This window comes from Hemibagrus wyckioides, linkage group LG21 (genome assembly GCF_019097595.1).
Source record: "Hemibagrus wyckioides isolate EC202008001 linkage group LG21, SWU_Hwy_1.0, whole genome shotgun sequence".
Lineage (NCBI taxonomy): Eukaryota > Metazoa > Chordata > Actinopteri > Siluriformes > Bagridae > Hemibagrus > Hemibagrus wyckioides.
The window spans coordinates 18,214,292-18,234,995 of NC_080730.1; the positions used below are offsets into that span (position 1 = coordinate 18,214,292).

Below are 20,704 nucleotides of genomic sequence, written 5' to 3' on the forward strand. Positions count from 1 at the left end.
GATATTTTAAATTGTTTTACGTTTTTTTTTTTACACAACTCCATTTACAAACATTTTTTCTCACGTAGGCGCTGCGTAAACTCGCTCTAGCTTTAAATTTAGTCTTCACTCTTGAAGTGGAGTGTTACCCGAGCGTTAATTAGTGGATATTGTACATTATAATGGAACATACTGGGCGTTATCAACTTGTTAATCACGGCTGATAAGCGGATGTCACATGCTATTGAGTAGCACTGTCAAGCACTGATTGACTTAGTGGAAGGTACGAAGGTCAACCTCTAGAGGAACCTCCCGGTGGTCATCCTTAACCTTTCTTCTCGTTTCATTCTCTTCCCTCTCACTTGCTTCCCTTCCCTCCGAGCGCTCATGGCCTCAGCTTCACGCTCCAGCCCTCCGGATGGTGGCTGGGGCTGGGTGGTGGTGTTCGGTGCATTCATCTCCATCGGCTTCTCGTACGCTTTTCCCAAAGCCCTCACCATGTACTTCAAGGAGATCCAGCGCCACTTCGGTGTGTCCTACAGCCAGATCGCCTGGGTTTCCTCCATCATGATGGCCGTTATGTATGCAGGAGGTGAGACTCTTCAATCTTTTATAAGCACTGCAGGTTTTTTTTTTGTGAGCTGATCCATGAATACTAATGTGTTTTAAACTTCACCGCTTTGGAACAGCTAATTGCTCGGGTGCTGCAAGATCTTGAGCTGGATTAGTATTCAGTCTGTGGTTTGTGTGTGTGTGTGTGTGTGTGTGTGTGTGTGTGTGTGTTAGCGCACAGGTCTAGGGCACTGTTCTTCATTAGGGGAATGTGAGAAAGGGCAAAACTATAAAGTTTGTGGGATCATCAGAGCTCTTTGTCACTAGTGGTATTGTTTCTGGACACAGATTTAGATGGATGCTGCTGAGATATGTTGTGGTATGTTGGGTTCCTCGAGGGTGCTGGGTCATCCTTAGCTTTCTAAAGAGGTTTGTACTTGGAACCCTGTCTGATAGAGAAACACCGGTGTAAGCTGTTTTTTCCTCATAGGATCTCTAAAGGTCAAGCCGAGGAACCTTTAGGGTGGGGGGGGGTGTTGGGGTATTCATTTACACTCTGGAAAAATTGTCTATAAATGTTTTTTTTTTTTTTAAATCGTTCTACTCAACACTTTTATTAAATAAATAAATAAAGCTTCCTGGCAGAATATTCGCTATTAAAGGAAAATAATCAACGCCAATTTCCATGTATACCTTGCTAAATATGCGAACGCAGGAATGTTACAGAAATCAACATCTGGCACAGCTGGCTGGTCAGAAATAAAGCGAAAGGGACAGCTCTGTGTAGAAACTGAATGACATAAGCAGAAGTTTCTTGTTCATTCTTAATGATGGGACACTGATAGGATTACCTGATAGGATTAGCAGCAAATTAGCATCAAAATGAGCGTTCTGTCGTCTTATAGAATCTCCTTATAAAATAGGAAGAAATCTTTTTTTTATATTTTTTAAAAGCACTGTAACGCCGATGCTAATGAAACTTTCTATTTAAAAAAAAAAAAAAAAAAAAAAAAGAGTGGGGACTTGGAGCACTTCAAAACATTGATAAAAAATAAATAAATAAAATAAATTTAAAAAAAATAATAAGGAATTCATTTTATGTTTAAATACAAAACTGGTTTTATAAATGTAAAATAATCTTTTGACTTTTTATTTGTGTTAGATCATGTTCATAAACCAATGTTCTGAAGTGCTCTAAAGATTATTTATTTATATATTTATTTATTTATTTATTTATTAGATCTAAAGGGTCCCTCGTTTGTGATCACGATGCTTTTAAACGAGCAATAAAAATAGTCCCACAAAAAAAAGGGATAAAGGTGCAGAGTGCTAAGGTTTTAGAGAGCCATCATCATTAACAGAGAAAGAGAGAGAGAGACAGAGTTCCCCTGTGTACCGGTGACGGCGTGGCCTTCATCATAACGCCCTTGGCTTCTTTCCCAATGTCACCTCGCACGCACTGGAAGAAAGACAGCAGAAATTCATCACACACGGACACCACTGCATTTTTTCCCCTTCAGCGTCGCTCCCCGTGGGAACCACAGGATGTGTGATGACCCCCATCTTCCTCAGGTGACTGGGATTTTAGGAGATATTGAAATCCCTCCTGAGGAAATGTCACCTCGTGAACGAACGCCGATCCACGCGCTAATCCGCCCTGCGATTCCGATGCTCACGTTCCGCAGGGTTCCCCGTCACACAGATCCTAAATCCTAACAAGGGTCCACTTTAGAGATACAAGACTTTAGGAGTTTAGGAGACTTTAGGAGAAGACTTAAATGTTCTATCTATCTATCTATCTATCTATCTATCTATCTATCTATCTATCTATCTATCTATCTGTCTGTCTGTCTGTCTGTCTGTCTGTCTGTCTGTCTATGAATTAAATGATTTTCTTAAATGATGCACACATTTAATGCAAACTTTGTGCACTCCTAGAAAAAAACTGCGTTGAACAAGATTTAATAGCAATAAAAGATTCAGGTGTTCATTTCCTTCATTATTACAAATAATCTAAACAAATAAACACTATATTAATGAGTGATTTTCCCTTTTGTTGTCAATATGATATAAATAATATTGTCTAATAATTTCTGCTCCCAGCCTACAGACAGACAGACAGCGGGACGAAGCCGAAAAACACCCTGAATTTTCAGTACACGGTTTTGTTAATTTTGCCTTTTAATTTTTTTTTTATTGTTTAACATCTGTATATATTTAACATAACGTGGGTATATTTTCTAGATCAACGATACATTTAAGTAAAATATATATACACCATTCCTTTGACCTCCTCCATTCACTGAACACAGGGGCACAAACTTTTGCACTCACATGCCCTCTGTATATAAATATGTAATGAAATGCAATTTAAGCAAAACTGTCATTATTTCAGTCTTAAATGATTTGCTAAATTATGTTATACATCACAGTTAAATAGTAAGATGTGGACTTGGAAAAGAAAGATCTCGTTTTTTACTTTGTTTGTTTTTAAGTTCTTACCAGAGATTGAAGTAATCAGCCATACAAAAGGCTCATTTTCAGCATCTTTTAGTGAACAAGTGAAAAGGAAGGAAAAAACGGTCCTGAGCCTCTTTCCCTCTTTCCCTTGCTCTCGGAGCGATGAGTGCTTTTGCCATGCTCATGAAAGCTAGACCCGCCCTAGATAATTTACAGCCCAACAACATCAACATAAAAGTTTTACAAGGCTGTAAGCACCCAAAATGAAGGATAACAACAGGCCATTAGCGTCTCTGATGCCGAAATAAATCATCCTTTCAAAACAGAATCTCGGCAACTGATCATCAGCTTGTTGATTGTGGAGAGAGAGCATTTCTCTTATGTGGTGCATCATGGGATCAGACAAACACACAAACAGCGTGTAATGATGCTGTGATTAATCTTTTCTGGTTCTTCTTCTTCATCTTTGTGGTGCCGTAAATTGCGTCAGTGCAGGATGAGTCATCCGTAATCGACTTGACCACAACAAATATCTCGGACTTGGTTACTTAAATTACACGATTTTCTCAATTTACGTTCATCTCCCCCCTAATTCTTTTCCTAATAACCTCAAACAACACACAAATTTAAACTAAGTATTTTTTTTCCTATTTTTTTTAAATTAAATTTTATTATTATTAATTATTTTTATTTAATTAATATTTATAATTATTATATAAATAAAATTATTTTATTTTAATTATTTTTTTTTTTTATAAATTGAAAAAAAATCTGCGATGTGATTTCATACAATTTTTTTCCCCCTTCTAATATCTTCCTATTAATCTCAAAGTCCATAATATATATATATATATATATATATATATATATATTTTAATTCATTTTTCAATTTAGAATTTAGAATTAATTTACTATTAATAATCATCAATTTTAAGTTAAATGTGTTATTTTTTTTTTATCATTTGCATATAGTTATTTTCCGTAATATTTTCCCATTAATCTCAAAACCAACGATTTCAAGTTGAATTTGTGATTTCTTAACTTATATTTAATTCCCCCAATAATATTTTTTAAATATCGCAAACAATTAAATTGAAATGTTTATTTTAGTTTACAATTAATTAAATTGAATGTGTTATATGTTGTTTCATGTATTTTATTTTTTTCCATCTAATGTTTTCCCAATAATTTCGAAGTTCATGATTTTAACATAAAAAAAGCTATTTCTTAAATTTAAATACATTTTGTCTTTGTTCTGTTTTTCAATTTTAGCGATCTCGAACAAAACCTACGATTTGAGTTTTCTTTTCTGAAATTTCTTTACCCCAATAATCTCCAAAGCCCATGATTTGAAGTTGTACATGTTATTGTCTGACCTCACATTTCCCTCCCTCCCCCAATGTTTCCTGTTTAACCTCCAACAAATCTCACACTTCTCCTAGCCCAGTCATTCATATCTGTAAATCTGTGAGGTCTTCCTCAGCAACCCTGTTTTTCCCTTCGCTTGCGGTCGTGTCATAATCCCAGAAGCTTTCTCTGACCTTCTGAATCAAACCTGGAATAGCAAACATCTCGTTCCTTTGGAAGCGGCTCGTACGTTTCCCGAGGTCGCTCCCTCATAACGAATGTCCTTTTGGTAATGAATTGGCCTTTTTTAACATTGGGAACTTTTTTTCCCACCTGGTTTTTTAATTTTCTTCAAAAAAATACAAACTGACTCGCTGATTGATGTGGATAATTTAGTTGATAATTTTCTTCCTCTGCAGTTGTTTTACATCACGATCAAAGCAATACGAAACGTGACTGTAATCTAATAGGTGTCATCAAAAGTGTTTGCTGCTAAACTCTGAGAACGAGGTGAGATGAGATGAGATGAGATGCAGTTTCCTGTCATATCCGTCAGAGATTCAGGGCTTAATGCTGCTAAAAAAAAACCCCTCAAATTTTCATAAAAATATGCAAAATATCATGCAAATAAGACCCAGCCTTCTGTCTTTTCTGCGCTTTTTCCTCCACTTATAGTACACCGTTCTCTGACTTCTTCATTCATTTTCTCTGAATGATGAAAGAGTGCCCATGTTCTTATCACGATTCACAGATCGTACAGTAATATCTTCATCACGTCTGTGCAATTAATTAAAAATTAGACTTGTTATAATTGAGTATTTAATATACAGTGACAGTTGAAAGTTGTTTTTTTTTTTTGGTTTTGGCTTTAAGAAAAGGGTTTATGATAATAAAAATAAATTAAAATAAATAAATGCTCAAAATCTTTAAGGAAGAAATATGTCTAAGAGAGCTGAGAAATAGTTGTCTCTTTTTTAATTTCATTTAAATAGATAAATGTTGTTTAATTTTGTTGCATAACTGTGATGACATGACAGTACAAAAGCTTAACAGTTATCTAATGAAGTCCTACCTGTGTTAATTCACCTCCTTTCTTCTTCCATGTTCAGGTCCAGTGAGCAGTGTGTTGGTGAACCGTTACGGCAGCAGGCCCGTGGTCATCACGGGAGGCCTCATGTGCAGCGTGTCCATGGTGGCGGCTTCCTTCAGCAGCACCATCACACACTTGTACATATGCATCGGGATCGTCGGAGGTACTGATGAGACTGCTGAAACATTTTTTAGGTCGTTTTTGCTGCTCTTCACTGTGGATCATGTTGTGCAAGATTGAAAAGTGGCTTAAAAATGCTGAAATAATAAGTAAGGATTAAAACACACCGGAGCCACGAGGTTACAGGAAGTGGAGTTAATATTTACAGCTCAACACTGAACTTTTTTCATCCATTTATTTTTAAGGAACTACCACAAAACTTATAGTTTATCCTCGCAAATCGAAGTTAATAGTTAAAAAGTAGCGAAACCCGAGCGAGGACAAATCCTCCGTACTGAAGATTCAAATTTCATCTTTACTCTTTTACAAAACACTGACAATGGAGACTCCTTCCTAAAATGTTAAATAAATGTCTCCTCACAAACCAAAAAACAACTAAACAAAACAATCAACAATTACAAAATTCTGCGCAATCTGGTTAAGTGAAGCATCTGCCATACAAAGTCCCAATAAATGCGCTGTTACCATAGAAACGATAATGTTTTAGTACAAGCGCATTAATATAAGGTGAAATGTTCAGCTAAAATACTGGCGCGACTGCTAACCTTATTAAACTTATTCACACCTTCTGACCCATCAGATATGTGCTTGTTTTTCTCACAGCTAAGTAGGTTCTTGCTACGGTTGCCTCTGGCTTACCAAGATTTTCCCTCCAGCTTTTTTGTGACAGTTTAATGCACCAAACAAGACGGAAGAACTCTCTAGATTAGGATTCTGTCCATCTGAGTATGGAAGTTGAGCTCTCTGGAGTGTGTGTAAATTGGAATGTGTATAGGGAGGACCAGAGTTCCACTTGTTTATCCTTCTTCCGCCCTGTAGGTCTAGAAGTTACTCTCGGGTTTCACTGTCAGGTCACGCCTCAGGGAAAAGCTATCACTCTGTGGACCGCTCACACGATGGCTAATTCTTCGTCCTTTGTTCTATCTCTCTGTGTGTCGCTTTCTTTCCTGCCACAAGCGGCGTTTATCTTTTCTTTTTCTCCAGCAGTCTTTCTTTGTCTCTTTCACAACCCACCCTCTGATTTTCTATCTGTCTATTGTTCTCTCTGTCTCTGTCTCTGCTCTCTCTCTCTCTCTCTCTCTGGGTGTAATTAAGTCTGTACTGTCCTGGATCGTCCCTCTAAGGGAAGGATTGTACGTGCCAAGCTGGTTACCCAGAGCTCTTGCCCACCGAGCCTCATTACCCAGCGTCAGACTGCCATGGAGGATTTATGTGTGGATGAAGTGGGCATGGAAGTCCTTCCGAGAGTCATGATGACCCTCTTGGTTTCTTTGTATTATTTCGAGGTCACCATCATTGAGGTAATGCTTTCAGTAAAGGGTCCACATTGGGACCAAATAAAGAGTCTTTATTAAAAAAAAGACTAGGATGACTTTATAAGCTCGGGATGCATATTAGGTAACGTGTTTTGGCCTAAGGCACATGCTAAGGTATTCCAGGTTTGGCGGATTTATCCCTCTCATTCATCACCGTGACAGCGGAGACATTCACTTAGAAATATTCATTTGAACCTGGAACATTCACAGTCACAGTCGCTCCAGGGCATCGTCTGAATTCACTAACACTTTACGTTCATTTCATCTAAACACAGTATGTATTCAAACAGTAAGATAGCGTAAGAAATCTGAGATAATTACACAGTTTGGTGAGCTCAGAGAGGTGAGCAGATTCATTATGCAAATTACACGTTTGCAACCATCAATGTATGTCAAATTACACCAAGATTGTAAACACAGTCTTGTAAAAACCATGTTGATCAAGTGCCTGGTTAATATAATTGAACTCTTTTCAATTAAAATTATTCATAGAAAATTCCACCCCCCCCCAAAAAAAATCTATGTAAATGGTGATATCAAACCCATTTCTGTTCTCTGAGATGCCCCAAGTGTTTGTTCATAAGCATCTAAAATAGGTGTTATCCTCCACAGAAAAACACACGCCTCAGACTGAAAGCCAAGAAAGTCCTGACTCATTTTATGTCAGACTCACAGCCAGGAAGTCATTCATTTCTTTACACTGATTGAAAATGTCCCATAAGTTGATTTCAGAAAGGCAGTGTCCTTTTATAAAAGGTTCATTTCTAACAGTCCATGCCACGGCAAAATGAACAGGCATGCTCAAAGGGACGACCTTGGTATTGTGGTGGTGTACACACAACCTTCTGGTCTGCAGCTGAACAGCTCATCACTGAGCTTCTACCTCCTCCTTAAGCATCTCAACTCCTTAAGCATCTCAACTGCGGAACTGGTGATTGTGTCCCTGGACAACAAAGGAAAGGGACCTGCAGTGTCCTAAAGAGAGTTCATCTCACATTAAGAACACACATCTCCAGTGAGAATAATATATCAGTTCCTTTGTCATTTACCAGCCCACAGCACCAAACACTTACCTAAACTTCACTGCTCTGATCAGTTATCAGTTAATTATTCTGAAACCTAACTGGTGATCCTCATCAAATCACTAAGTATATAACCTAATTGAATCCAAATAGAAAAAAAAATTCAAAGGAATTTTTGCTTAGATCTACAAAAAGCAGCTGTAATGAATGGGTGGCAAAGGAGCATGAAGTCTTCATTCTGCAGATTTCTGAATAGTGGGAATATATCCATCCTACCTCCATCTCTCCTTCTTCATGCACGATCCTGTTCAGTGAACGAGATGCTCGTTTAGAGAATGAGACAGCATTAAATTGGATTTTCTTTGGTAAAGAGAGTCTAATTTATTACCATTTACCTCGCAGATTCATTTGAGAAATTATTTCAGGTTCCGTTAATGAGTTTTTAGTCAGCAATGTGAAATGAGATGGAACTCTAATGCCAACTGAGTGGGATTGGCCTTAATTTAATCACGGGGAGCGGTGCGATTATGAACGGCCGTACCGCCTCTGAAAATGGAGCTTGTGTAACTTCCATCTTAATTTTCCCCCACAGGTCTTGGACTTTCTTTCAACCTCCAGCCGTCCCTGACTATAATAGGGAAGTACTTCCAGGTCAGGAGGCCCATCGCCAATGGCCTCGCCATGGCAGGAAGTCCGGTTTTCCTCTGTACTCTGGCACCGCTGAACCAGTTCCTGTTTGAACGTTTTGGATGGAGGGGAAGCTTCTTTATCCTTGGGGCCATGCTGCTGAACTGCTGTGTTGCCGGATCGCTAATGAGACCACTGATTAATGGTAGGGATGTTAGATATTTTGCTGATATGAACCTTTGCAGCTTTTGGTATAATTTTTTGTGCTTTTTCGGGTTTATCAAATCACCACGACCCAGCCAATGATATGGTACTGATTTCAGCTGTGATTGTAGCTAAACAGTAAAACCCTTCATTGCTCTTACTTTTATACTTTCGAGTACGTTTTAGTGAACTCTATACAAGACAAAAGCATGATAATGCAACCAACAATTTTCCATGGCATTACTAGGTGGTCAGGGGTTGTTGGTTTGTTAACCTCTCACTTTAATGGTGCAACATTCAAAGTGTTTGATATCATAGCAAGCATGCTGTTCACATTTTCTTTTGTGCTTCTTTTGGCACAATTTTAGTATCTTTTTAAGTTTCTCAACCAGTACTTTCTTGATCCCCATCAGCTGGTGGCCCTCACAGACCTGAGACTAATGGAGCCATGAAGCCAAAAACTTGTGAAAATGGAACCCAGGTGCAAACCAAAGAGAAGAGGAACTGCTTGGAGAGTGTCAGCTGCTTCATGGACCTTTCTCTCTTCCGGCACCGTGGTTTTATCATCTACCTAATAGGAAACATACTAATGTTCTTTGGCTTTTTTGCCCCAATGATCTTCTTGGCACCATACGCCAAACACCGCGGCATGGACGAGTACTCGGCCGCCAGCTTGCTCTCTGCACTGGCGCTCGTGGACATGTTTGCCCGTCCAGGCACGGGTCTGCTCGCCAACACCGCCCGTGTGAGGCCCAGGGTCCAGTACCTCTTCAGCTTTGCCATTACCTACAACGGTGTGTGCCACCTGCTGTGCCCACTGGCTTCCGGTTACTGGGGGTTAGTGGTGTATGCAGTGTGTTATGGCGTGGTTTATGGCATGGTGTGCGCCCTGCTCTTCGAGTGCCTCATGGACGTGGTAGGACCGAGCAAGTTCTCAAGCGCCGTGGGACTAGTCACCATCTTCGAGTGCTGCCCGGTTCTGCTTGGACCACCCATTGCAGGTGAGTTCACTCGATAGGTGACCTGAATTAACAGCATTTCAAGATCTCAGTGTGGTGTAATGCTAGGTTTAGACCGTGCCCAGAAACCTGAAAATGAGAGAATGAATATTCTTTAGATTGCTAAATTAAGATTATGTGTTATGGTACTGTTTAGGGTTCAGTACTATAAATGTTAAGTCTAATTCACATCAACATAGACATTTAGTTGAGAATATGAGCAAGTAAAAAAGGTGAAGATCTTACGTAGCACTTTTCTAGATCTGCTCACAAAGTGCTTTACACAGCATTAAACCGGTGAGCGTGTTTACACTTTGGGGTTTTTTTTTTCCATTCTATTCTCATTCCCTTCAAAGAAAAGGTCACAGTGTTTCAGGATGGCGGAAAGGAACAAAATTGCATACGAATTTGTTATCTCTCTCTCTCTCTCTCTCTCTCTCTCGCTCTCCTGCATGCATGACTAATGGAAGAACACAGGACAGGGTGGGGAAGCCTTCCAGGGTATCATTATTGTAAGACATTCCAGCAGAATTGGATTATGGTTGGTGAGGGAGGCACCGCGGCGGCACATGTTGGGCCTCAGGAAAATGTGTGTGTGTGTGTGTGTTAGTCGGGGGAGCGAGGCCGTAATTGGTCACGGTTATTTAGTGCTGCAAATCGGCCGCAGTCGCTCCGGATTTCGGCCGCGTGAGGATTCGCCTCTGTGTGCAAATTACAGTGAGGTTTTTTCCAATGTGAAGTAGATAGCAGTGTAATGAAGTCTCTTTACGCTTCTCACTCACTTCGGCCTTCGGTCCCTTCGGCCAATCGGTGCTAAGCTGCTAATGCTGCCTGTGGCATCTATACTATTGATCATATTCTCAAGCTAAGAAATCTGAGTGTGTTTTAGGTAAAAAATCGATACGAGTAGACATTAGACGCACAAAATCCCACCTATAGGAATAGTTGCATCCAGATTTCTAATTACGGCAATCAGTGTCTTAATTAGGAAGTGAATGAATTCCATATTTATGGTATATCCAGGATGATAGATTTCTGCTTGAGGTTTTTTCAACAGCGGTCAGTCCGTCCTCTGAGCAACAGTCCAACCCTCTGAGGTGAAAACACATTAAAGACAGCTGAGCCAAAGGTTATTCTGGCTCTCCTTGTTTCCCTTGCCGTGTGTGTGAAGGGGATTTCATCTTCCCTTAAGCGCAATATAATTAAATGTTTTATATATCTCCAGAAAATTCATTGAAGACTCCCATCAGTGATGGAATACTTTGATTTTGCTGTGATTTAAAGGAGAAGGAGAAAAGAACAAACCGATCCCAAGTGGTCGCCTTTTAGTAAAAAAAAAAAAGAAAAGTTTAAAGAATCTCTTTAGTTGCCGTTTCCAGCCTGTCCTGGATTCTGTATGAAGACCAACGGATTGAAATGAAACATAGCAACATCTGGAAGTCCATGTGTCGTATTAGCTCAAGTCAGATCTGGTCCAAGATCATGTCAACGCTGTAGTGTAATAAAATACAGCAGTGTCTTACTCCGAATTGGACTCCATTTTGAATCATATCAGGCAAACTTTGTCACGCGGGACCTGGCAACCCGGTCCGCTTCTAGTTTAATGAGGCAGAAATATCTGTGCCTCATTGATCTGTTGTGAGACCTTGGTTCCGTGACCAGTGTTTAATAGAGTAAATAAGCACCTATGCTCACTTCTGTTCTTCCTCCCTCACACTCGGCAATCTCCAGTGGAGCGGCAGAGTTATTACGTCCCGCTATAACGCATCTCCTTGTTACGTGCAGACTTTATGTGCCACTCCCCGGAATCTCGAGGTCAGCCTAATGAGGAAGAAGATAGGAAATGGCAGTAATTAGCCTTTCGCTTTCCCGTATTTTAATGAATCTCGGTTCATCCCCTCACTCATTAGACGCCCCGTGTGATCATTAAGCAATGAGTACATGTGAGAGGAGGGGAAAAATAAGGCAACTTTAACAGATGGACTGGAATGACTGCGGCGCCAATCAAGTGCCCGACTTAATGAGGATTCTGGACATCAGCACACACCATCTCCCTGAAATACGGCAGGCCACGATCAATCAAAACACGTCCGCCGCTGTTTTCGGGGTGGTGGAGACCGAGGGGCAGAGTGAAACTCCCCCATCATCATCTTCACAGGGGAAGGACTCATTAGGAGCAGGGTTTTAATTGGTTTGGCTGCCCTGAAAGCTGACCCTCGGCTCTGCTGTGGTCCACCTGTTGGTCAGTTTGCATCTGCGTGAGGGCAGAAGGACGTTAGAAATATTTGATCGCTAGATATTTCGGAGGCCTTTGATGCGTTACACCCGTACTTAATCATCAATGAGCTTGTAAATATGGTCAGAGAAAATTTTCTTCAATGTTGGTCAACTACAATTAGACTTTTATAAAGCGGTGCATTCAATTTTGCATCCACTTAGCTAGCTAGCAAATGTTAGCAGAGAAAGTCCTTCGTACTGATCATCATCCTGATCCTCCTATTGAAGAAATAAAAAAAAAAAAATCAACACATAATAGCTCGTGTTAATGGTATCAAATATTTTTGTCTCATTTCGTACATTTTGAATGTTAAATTATAAACTGACAGCAAATCTACTGTGTCCACTTGCCAGGGGTTTGTAGTAGATATAACTGAATGGTCATAGACACTTCTTAAAATGAAGGAACCACTGAAAGATGCCTAGCTAGATGCCTTTTGTACGTACAAGGCTGTTATTATTTGTTTAGGTTAGTTTTTTAAGGTTTTGAAATGCATCTTGACTTTCAGCATTAGAGTAACCATATTATTTCTAGTTCCTATCATCCACAGTATGCCTGTGACATTTAAACCCATCCTTATTCTTCAAGTCCTGTGGTTGCTGTTTGTCTGCAGGTGCTCTGGTGGACATGTTCGGTGACTACAGCTACATGTTCTACATGTGTGGTGCTGTGCTGCTCACTGCCGGCCTTTTCCTCTTCGCCATGAACTACTACAACTACAGACGGAAGGACGCGGTGCGGCGCGCTCAGGAGAACGGCGCTGAGCTAGCTGACAGGAACCTGCAGAACGAGCTGACGCACGGAGACACTCGGACTAGTGACCGAATGCAGGGAGGAGACGGACAAAGCCAGGGCTCTGGGAAACCTGGGGTCAGAGCAGAGACTGAAGATATCCCAGTGTAAGAGAATGATATATACCCAAATAGCCCTAATATAGCAGGAGAAGGTGTTAAAATAATTATCATCCATCACTGCAAGGATTTGCATCATTTTTTTAGGTCTAATGTACATGTGCGATGTACAAAATACATCTTTGTGTCATGCCCTGAATATTCGTCAGGGATTATTTTATTAAATTGTAATTTAATGTATTCAGTTGTCTTTTAATGTCAAAGGTACAAGAATATCAAGTAGCTTTTTTACAATAGGTAGGACTACTGAGTGCATCAAAACATCATGTAGATATATCCAACTGGGTGTCTGATACACTGTTGTAACTTATGATCTAGAAAAAATACAACTACTTGTAAAGTACACCGTAACAACAAGATACTTCTCTAGCTGTTCAAATCAGGTATATCATTAAATTGTAGTTTCAGGATTTTTTATACGGTTTGCAAAATTTTGCAATCAAAAGGTCAATTCTCAGTGTGATGTCAACCCATTCTGATCTCCAGCAAAAGGTCAGGATTCACTATTAATGGTGAACTTGCGATTTTTTTTCTTAAGCAAGATTTTCAAACTGTACGTTTCGACAACAAGTGTATATAGATATTATTTTCCTGAACTTTAAGCAGGCGGAATTTCTAGCGACGGTGGAGCATCTGATGGTGATACGATGCAGAAAATGTATTTTGTACACATTTTGTAGTTAATGTAAAGATTACTGGGGGGGGAGGGGGCATAAGGAAGAAATTTTGTTAAATTGTATTTCCAAAGAAAAATAAATAAATAAAAAATTTGATTTGCAATTTACTAAATGTAAAGTTTTAAAGTTGTACACTGATAAAATGTCAAAAAAAAAAAAAAAAGAATTGTACTGAATTGTATTTTTCAGACAAGAAGGCGGCAGAATTTTTAGAAGATTTTTTGAGCAGGTTTTTTCAGTAGTTTGTAAATGAAAACATTAATTGTAATATACATTTTCTCCCTAAATGTAAAGTTTACAGTAAAAAAAAAGAAGAAGAAAGAAAGTGTGGAGTTCAATATAACTGTGTACAACTGATCTTGGTTTATATCACTAAGATCTATTCAAATAGTATTTTCAGGATTTTGTAAAGTTTACATTCCAAAGTGAGATCAAGAAATCGTGTCAGAACGTCATGTATTTAATGAATGGTGACTGATTTTCCAGACAATGAGAGGACTCTTGGTCCTCCAGCAGGTTTATTACTGTTTCCTCTGGTGCGAGTTTTATACAGTGAACTCAGTGTAAAGTTTACAGTAAAACAACAACAACAACAACAACAACAACAGTCTCCAGTTCAGTGCAGGTTTCATTCTTTTTGACTGATCACTGAATAAATCGGGTCATGCTTTCTTCTGTTCTCTGCTGTTCTCTCATTTCTTAACCTGCTGATAACATCAGGGTTTTATATTTTATCCCAGGACAACATTCCAAAGCGATATTTATAACCATTTGCAGGTGAAACGTTTAGAAAAATAAAACTGAAATCAGAGACGAGAGATTAATCTGTACGTGTGACATGATAACACACACCTCATCGTTCTTGCTGGAAATGGGACACAGCCGCAAAGGCTCTCTCTCTCTCTCTCTCTCTCTCTCTCTCTGTCTCCTTCTCTCTGTATATTTCTTTCTTCTCTTTCTGTCTCTTTCTCTCTTTCTCTCGCACTCTCTCTGTTTCTCTCTCTCTTTTCTTCTCTCTGTGTATCTCTCTGTATCTCTCTCTCTCTCTCTCTCTCTTGCTCTCTCGCTCTTTCCTTCACTCTGTGTATCTCTCTCTCTCTCTCTCTCTCTCTCTCTCTCTGTGTGTGACTCAATCAACCTGAAATGTCTGGGGTTTTAAAGCATTCAGTATTCAGATCTGTGAAGAACTCTGACAGATTTGAAAAAGGTTGAACGATTAAATTGCTACTTATCTACATGCGATGAATTATTGGCACTCTTCTTTAAAACCAGAGGCATTGCAAGAAAGACCTTCACCACGACTCGTTAGAACTGCGACTGATGTCAAATACATAACTGCTGCATACAAAACGAAACAAAAAACCCACAACACAACACAGAGGAGGACCTGAGATGCTTTGGGGCTCTGTTCTGAAGTCTGAGGGCATCAGGAATTCTACAGAGTGCCTGAATAATACAGTTATACCTGGCTGCCTCTGCCAGGAGGTTATCGCTGCTCTTCAATAGAGTGTTTGTCTAGATGACGAGTTAAAAGTACCTCTAAATCAACACAAATGATCACAATATTAGGAGAATTGAAGAAGAGTGAAAAAGTGGACCAATAATTAGATATTACAGGAAGAGACAAGAAGAGGCTCTTATCATCTCCAGCACAGGTATAACAAAATATTCATTCAAAGTTTGATGATCATTTTAAAGGTGTATTTTAATGACAAATGGGGTTTTTTTTAAACAAAATTGGGGGGGAATGGTATAGTCATAATTTGTGATTAATTGTGCCAATAATTTTGGAAGACACTGTGCTAGGATTTTGTTTCCTTTCACACTTTCACGCAAATTAGAAGTGAAGTAGAACCCAGTCCGAATACAGAGCTGAGGATTTAGGGGTTAAAGGTCAAGCATCCAACAGTGTGAGATTCGAACCTGCAACCTTCTTGTGATTACAACGTGGGCGGAGATGACAGAGGGAGGAAGAGTCCATAATGGCTCTTTTAGGAAAAAAAGAGAGGAATGGAAAGTGTGTGTGTGTGAGAGAGAGAGAGAGAGAGAGAGAGAGAGAGAGAATGCCTTTGTGACTGTGTTCCATTTTCACCTGCTCGCCAGGCGGGACAGCAGGACTGATGAGAAGAGCCTTAGAGTGTCACTGGGCCACGCCCTTCAATCCCACCCTCCTTCAAAAGCACATAATAAATATACTCCATCATCATGGGCCTGGGGCAAGTGCCATCAGCACGCACACACACTCATGCACACTCACACTCTCTCTCTCACACACACACATATACACACACACACACACTCGCAAAGAGAGAGGGAATTAATTATAGATGTACATTAAATTACTTTCATTGCTTCCCTCGCTACCCAGATGGGACACACACACACACACACACACACACATACACAAAGATGTGACTGATGAAGCTGTGGATAAGTGTTACCCATGGCAAGCATGCAGACACACACACACACACACACACACACAGAGAGAAAAAGTTGCTGAGGATCTTGCATCAAGTGCATTTTTAAGTCATTCTCCAGAGGCTTGTGTTGATCAATATTGTTGATCCCTCACTGCTCTGGGCTTAGATTGGATTAGTCAGACTGGACTGGACTGGACTGGAAGTTGAGAAGACTGGGTCCATACTGGGTACTGCTCCGTCCTATACATGAATTCAGTTCTACTCGACTCTATAATTCCACTGTATTAAATAGGACACTTTATTACATGTATTACACTCTGTGTGATTGGATTGGTGAGATTAGAGATTACACTGTGTTCTACTGAACGCTTTGCTTTGAATCTGATCAGCTAAATTCCTTGTTTGGACCAGGGATTAAAACAGATGTTTGTTCAACTGTGGTTAGAATTTGGCTAAAGCTCTATGCTTGGGCTAGATTCTCTTCAGCTCTATAAATGGATTGGATTTCACAGAACTTTATGATTAAATTGGATTTTGGAGAACTCTATGATTAGATTGGATATTGCAAATGTGATGAGATTGGATTTTGCAGAACTCACTGATTAGATTATATTGGAGTTTGTAGAACTCTAAATTTTAGACTGGATTTTTGCAGAACTCTTTTATTAGATTAGATTGCATTTTGCTGAACTCTAATATTTAGACTGGATTTTGCAGAACTTTACAATTAGATCGGATTTTTGCAGAACTCTAATATTTAGACAGGATTTTGCCCAAGGTTATGAGTGGAGTGCTCAGCTCTAGACATTCTGTTCTGCTCTATTATTAGATCGGATGCTGCTCATCATCACGTCCTCCCTCTCTCTCTCTCCCTCTCTCTCTCTCTCTCTCTCTCTCTCTCTCTCTCTCTCTCTCTCTCTCTCTCTCACGTCTGCTCGGCTCGGTGCGTTGATTAGACTGATGTTATCAAAACTTTTTTTCTTCATCACATATTAATTATTTTCTCTCAGGTTAACTGTTTTGGGACCTGTTGATAAGTGTCTTAAACCTTTTACACACACACACACACACACACACACACCTATCTCTCTCTCTTTTTCTCTGACATAATTAATGGTGTGTAAACAGATGTTCAGTGAGGTCTGCAGGTTTCTGTGGCCAGTTTATTCTAATGGGCTACATATGGCTAAGAGCTCTGTGTGTGTGTGTGTGTGTGTGTGTGTCTGCCTCTGTGGCAGGTGTTAAACTTCCCAGATGCCTGGCCTCCATCAGCAGCATTTCTACCTCATCTTTACACATCTTCATCTCTCTCTCTCTCTCTCTCTCTCTCTCTCTCACTTTTGTAAATCTCTAACATTCTAGTTCTTAGTAGATCAAAAAATGTTCCGTCTTCAGTTTGTTTAGTTTCGCTAAGCTAATTTTTCTGGCCACTGCAATTTGCCAAAAGCTACAGATTTTAGCGTCATGTTGTGCAACGACCGCGAAACAAGCTAGTTCCTGCTTTCCTACTTACGGTAAATTGGTTAAAGCCCCCCCCCTCCATGTCGCTCTCTCTCTTTAATAATACAGTGCCAGCTTATGGGGTCATATCTTCGCTGTGATTGGTTGATCAGGGACCAATCAGAGACCATGCATTATTCATATAAATAAAAGCAGATGTTTGTATTAGTTTAAACCAAAGCCCATGTGATGTCATGAAAAACACAGCCTCTGGTATAACAGCATGATGCTTTAGGATAATTTTCATGTCTGCTGTTAAGGTTCTAAAAGTTCCTGCTCACTGTGACACAATGTTTTCATGCAAATTCGCTGTTCTCCTGTTTCCTCTGTTCTGTGTGTGACAGCAGCTCCCTGAACACCTCACCACCGTCTCCGGCTTTATCCTGACCACACGCCTGGGACGCAACACCTCCCTTCCGCTTTCCCTCACACACACACACACGCAGTCCCCGAACTGTAGGTATCATGTGTCTCTGCACGGACGCTCGATAGAGCTCATTTTTACAGCGGAGATTATTTAGTGTAATTGGGCCTTGTGCGGTAATGACCTTGCAACTCCCCCCCCTCTTTCTCTTCCCCCTCCTTTTCTTCCTCCCTGCAAATTGGAGAAGGGAAATCTGGTTTGACACGGGGCCCAGAAGATGTATTAGCGTGCTATGGTAACTGCCTGCCGCAATAAGGTCGCGGTGGAAGTGTGTAATTAGTGTGTGGTGGCCTTCCCTCAGGAACGGCTTTTTTATTACCTCAATATGTCATAGGACAGTATCTCAGAGAGAGAGAGAGAGAGAGCTGGATATATAAATATCATAATACTAATAATAACAATAATAATAATAATCAGATTTTTTCCTGTTACAGCTAAATTAAATGCACATAATTTCACCATCTCGCGAATCCCACACATTATACTCAAACTTTTTGATAAAAGCCTCATGGGGCTTTGTGACTGCAGTTCAAAAGCTTAAAAGAGAGCGAATAAGTAACAGGAGCATGAAGTCAACTCGGCTTTGATCCCGCTTCCAGTCGTATTAAACCGCTCTGGCTGTTTTTTAATCAGGGTCGACCGTGTTAAAGACAACGAAATGGAAATCACGAGACGCTGCTCTCGTACCACGTGGCGTATTTTGCGAGCGAAGCAAACTTCTCCTTGAAGGGGAAGAGCTGAGGGTGAAACTTCTCATGATGTTATTGTTTGATAGACGTTTCCTCATCCACGTGTGGAGACGTTTGAAAAGACGATTGTTTCGAGAAAAAGTTTCGAAAATAAAGTCATCAGAAGAAGCTTGATTAAAAATGAGTGTGAATAATACTCATTATACTAGAGCATTTATAATGCGTTAGGTAGTATGGAGAATAGCTGACATTACTGCCTTACATTAGACTGTATATATGCTCAAAAGTTGTAAACAAACCACTTCATAATGTCAGGCTGCAAAACACATTATAATATCTGAGCTTTGACATCATACTGCCAGGCTGCATAACACAGGCTGCAATGACATCATTATAAAATCTCAGCTATGACAGCATAATATCAGGCTGCATAACACATTATAAAATCTGCACTATGACACCATAATATCAGGCTACATAAGACATAATATTATCTGAACTATGACACCATAATATCAGGCTACATAAGACATAATATTATCTGAACTATGACATCATAATATCAGGCTACACAACACATAATAACATCTGCACTATGACATCATAATATCAGGCTACACAACACATAATAACATCTGCACTATGACATCATAATGCCAGGCTACAACATGCATTATTATATCTGAGCTATGACATCATAATGCCTGCCTACATAACACATTTTTATAGCTAAGCTATGAAATCATGATGTCAAGCGACTCATAACATTTGAGCTATGACCTCATAATGTGAAGCTACACGACCCATGATATCCGAGCTATGACATCATAACATCAGACTACGCCACACATTCTAATCTCAACATAATGCCAGGCTTGATAAGACATTATTCATAATAATGTCTATGAATTCTTCATGTCAGGCTACATTACACATCATAATATCTCCTCATATGAACAAATGTTGGCACTAAGGTTGTACTGCACCATAACGTGGGCTAGAACAGAGATTATAATATCCTGACATTATGAGGACTTCTGGTTATAACATGTAGCTATAAACTTATGAACATTTATACAGAATGTATTATTATTATTAGTAGTAGAGTATTATGATTGCACTACTATGAAGGCTTTATCATACATTTAAATGCATTAGGAATGAAGGACTTACTGTAAGGAAAGAAATCCATTTTTTTATGATTTTTACCTGTTTAATAAAAACAACAACAAAAAATGCAACAGTCAAAACGAAATTCTCTGTAAAAGTCTAGCATGGAGCTAACACAGTATCAATAACCATGACATAATTATTATTTCCTTATAATGCAGCATAGCCATTCCTCTCCACTCTGCACTCGAAGTTTGATCTGTATTTTAACGTGATAATTATTTGCCCCCTCGCAGTCCCGGTGTCTGATAAGTCCCGTTTGAATTCTCTCTCGGATTTCTGTGGAAATATTTCCCAGCCCGTTTATTTGGACACTAGAGTTCACTATTGCTCCACTGTACAAAGCCTCATGCTTTACATGCAAGACCAAACACATGACCCCGACCCTTGGGTGCTGCGCCACGCAGAAGTGATGAACAACACGAGCTTTTCTTTCCTCTGACACGGGGACACAGAGGCAGACAAACAGACAAAGCGAGAAGAAGCCTGGTATTAGACTAGAGGAGCTGAGCACCGTGTCTCTCTGTCTGATTCTCCGTCTGTTGAATCGGTCCGATTTGGATTCTGCCTTCGTCAGGACACGACAGGGATTAGTTTTGCTGTGTCTCAGTGGCACTGATAACACTGAAAAACTCTGCAATTATCTCCCTGGTCACAATTTGTTTGTTTATATTTCTAATAATTTAAAACCTCTTTTTTTTCTTACATTTTATAGCAGTATTTAATGAATATTGGAGACTCTACCTGAACAGATATATTTCTGGAAGGAGTCTCCAGTTTCAGAGCTGTATCACTTGTGTGTTTTAACATCACGAGAGAAAAAATGACTGCTAGAAGAAAGCTTTCTGAAAAGAAAA

The 20,704-nt window shown here is 39.7% G+C and overlaps 1 protein-coding gene across 1 annotated transcript; it reads left to right on the plus strand.

Annotated features, from left to right (window-relative positions):
• Nucleotides 1–462: 462 nt before the first annotated feature.
• Nucleotides 463–12,992, plus strand: LOC131342720 (monocarboxylate transporter 2-like). Its single transcript, XM_058373875.1, has 5 exons — nucleotides 463–571; nucleotides 5,448–5,591; nucleotides 8,539–8,786; nucleotides 9,232–9,778; nucleotides 12,667–12,992. The coding sequence occupies exons 1-5, from the start codon at nucleotides 478–480 to the stop codon at nucleotides 12,954–12,956; spliced, it is 1,323 nt and encodes a 440-aa protein (XP_058229858.1). The 5' UTR covers nucleotides 463–477; the 3' UTR covers nucleotides 12,957–12,992.
• The last annotated feature ends 7,712 nt before the right edge of the window (nucleotides 12,993–20,704 follow it).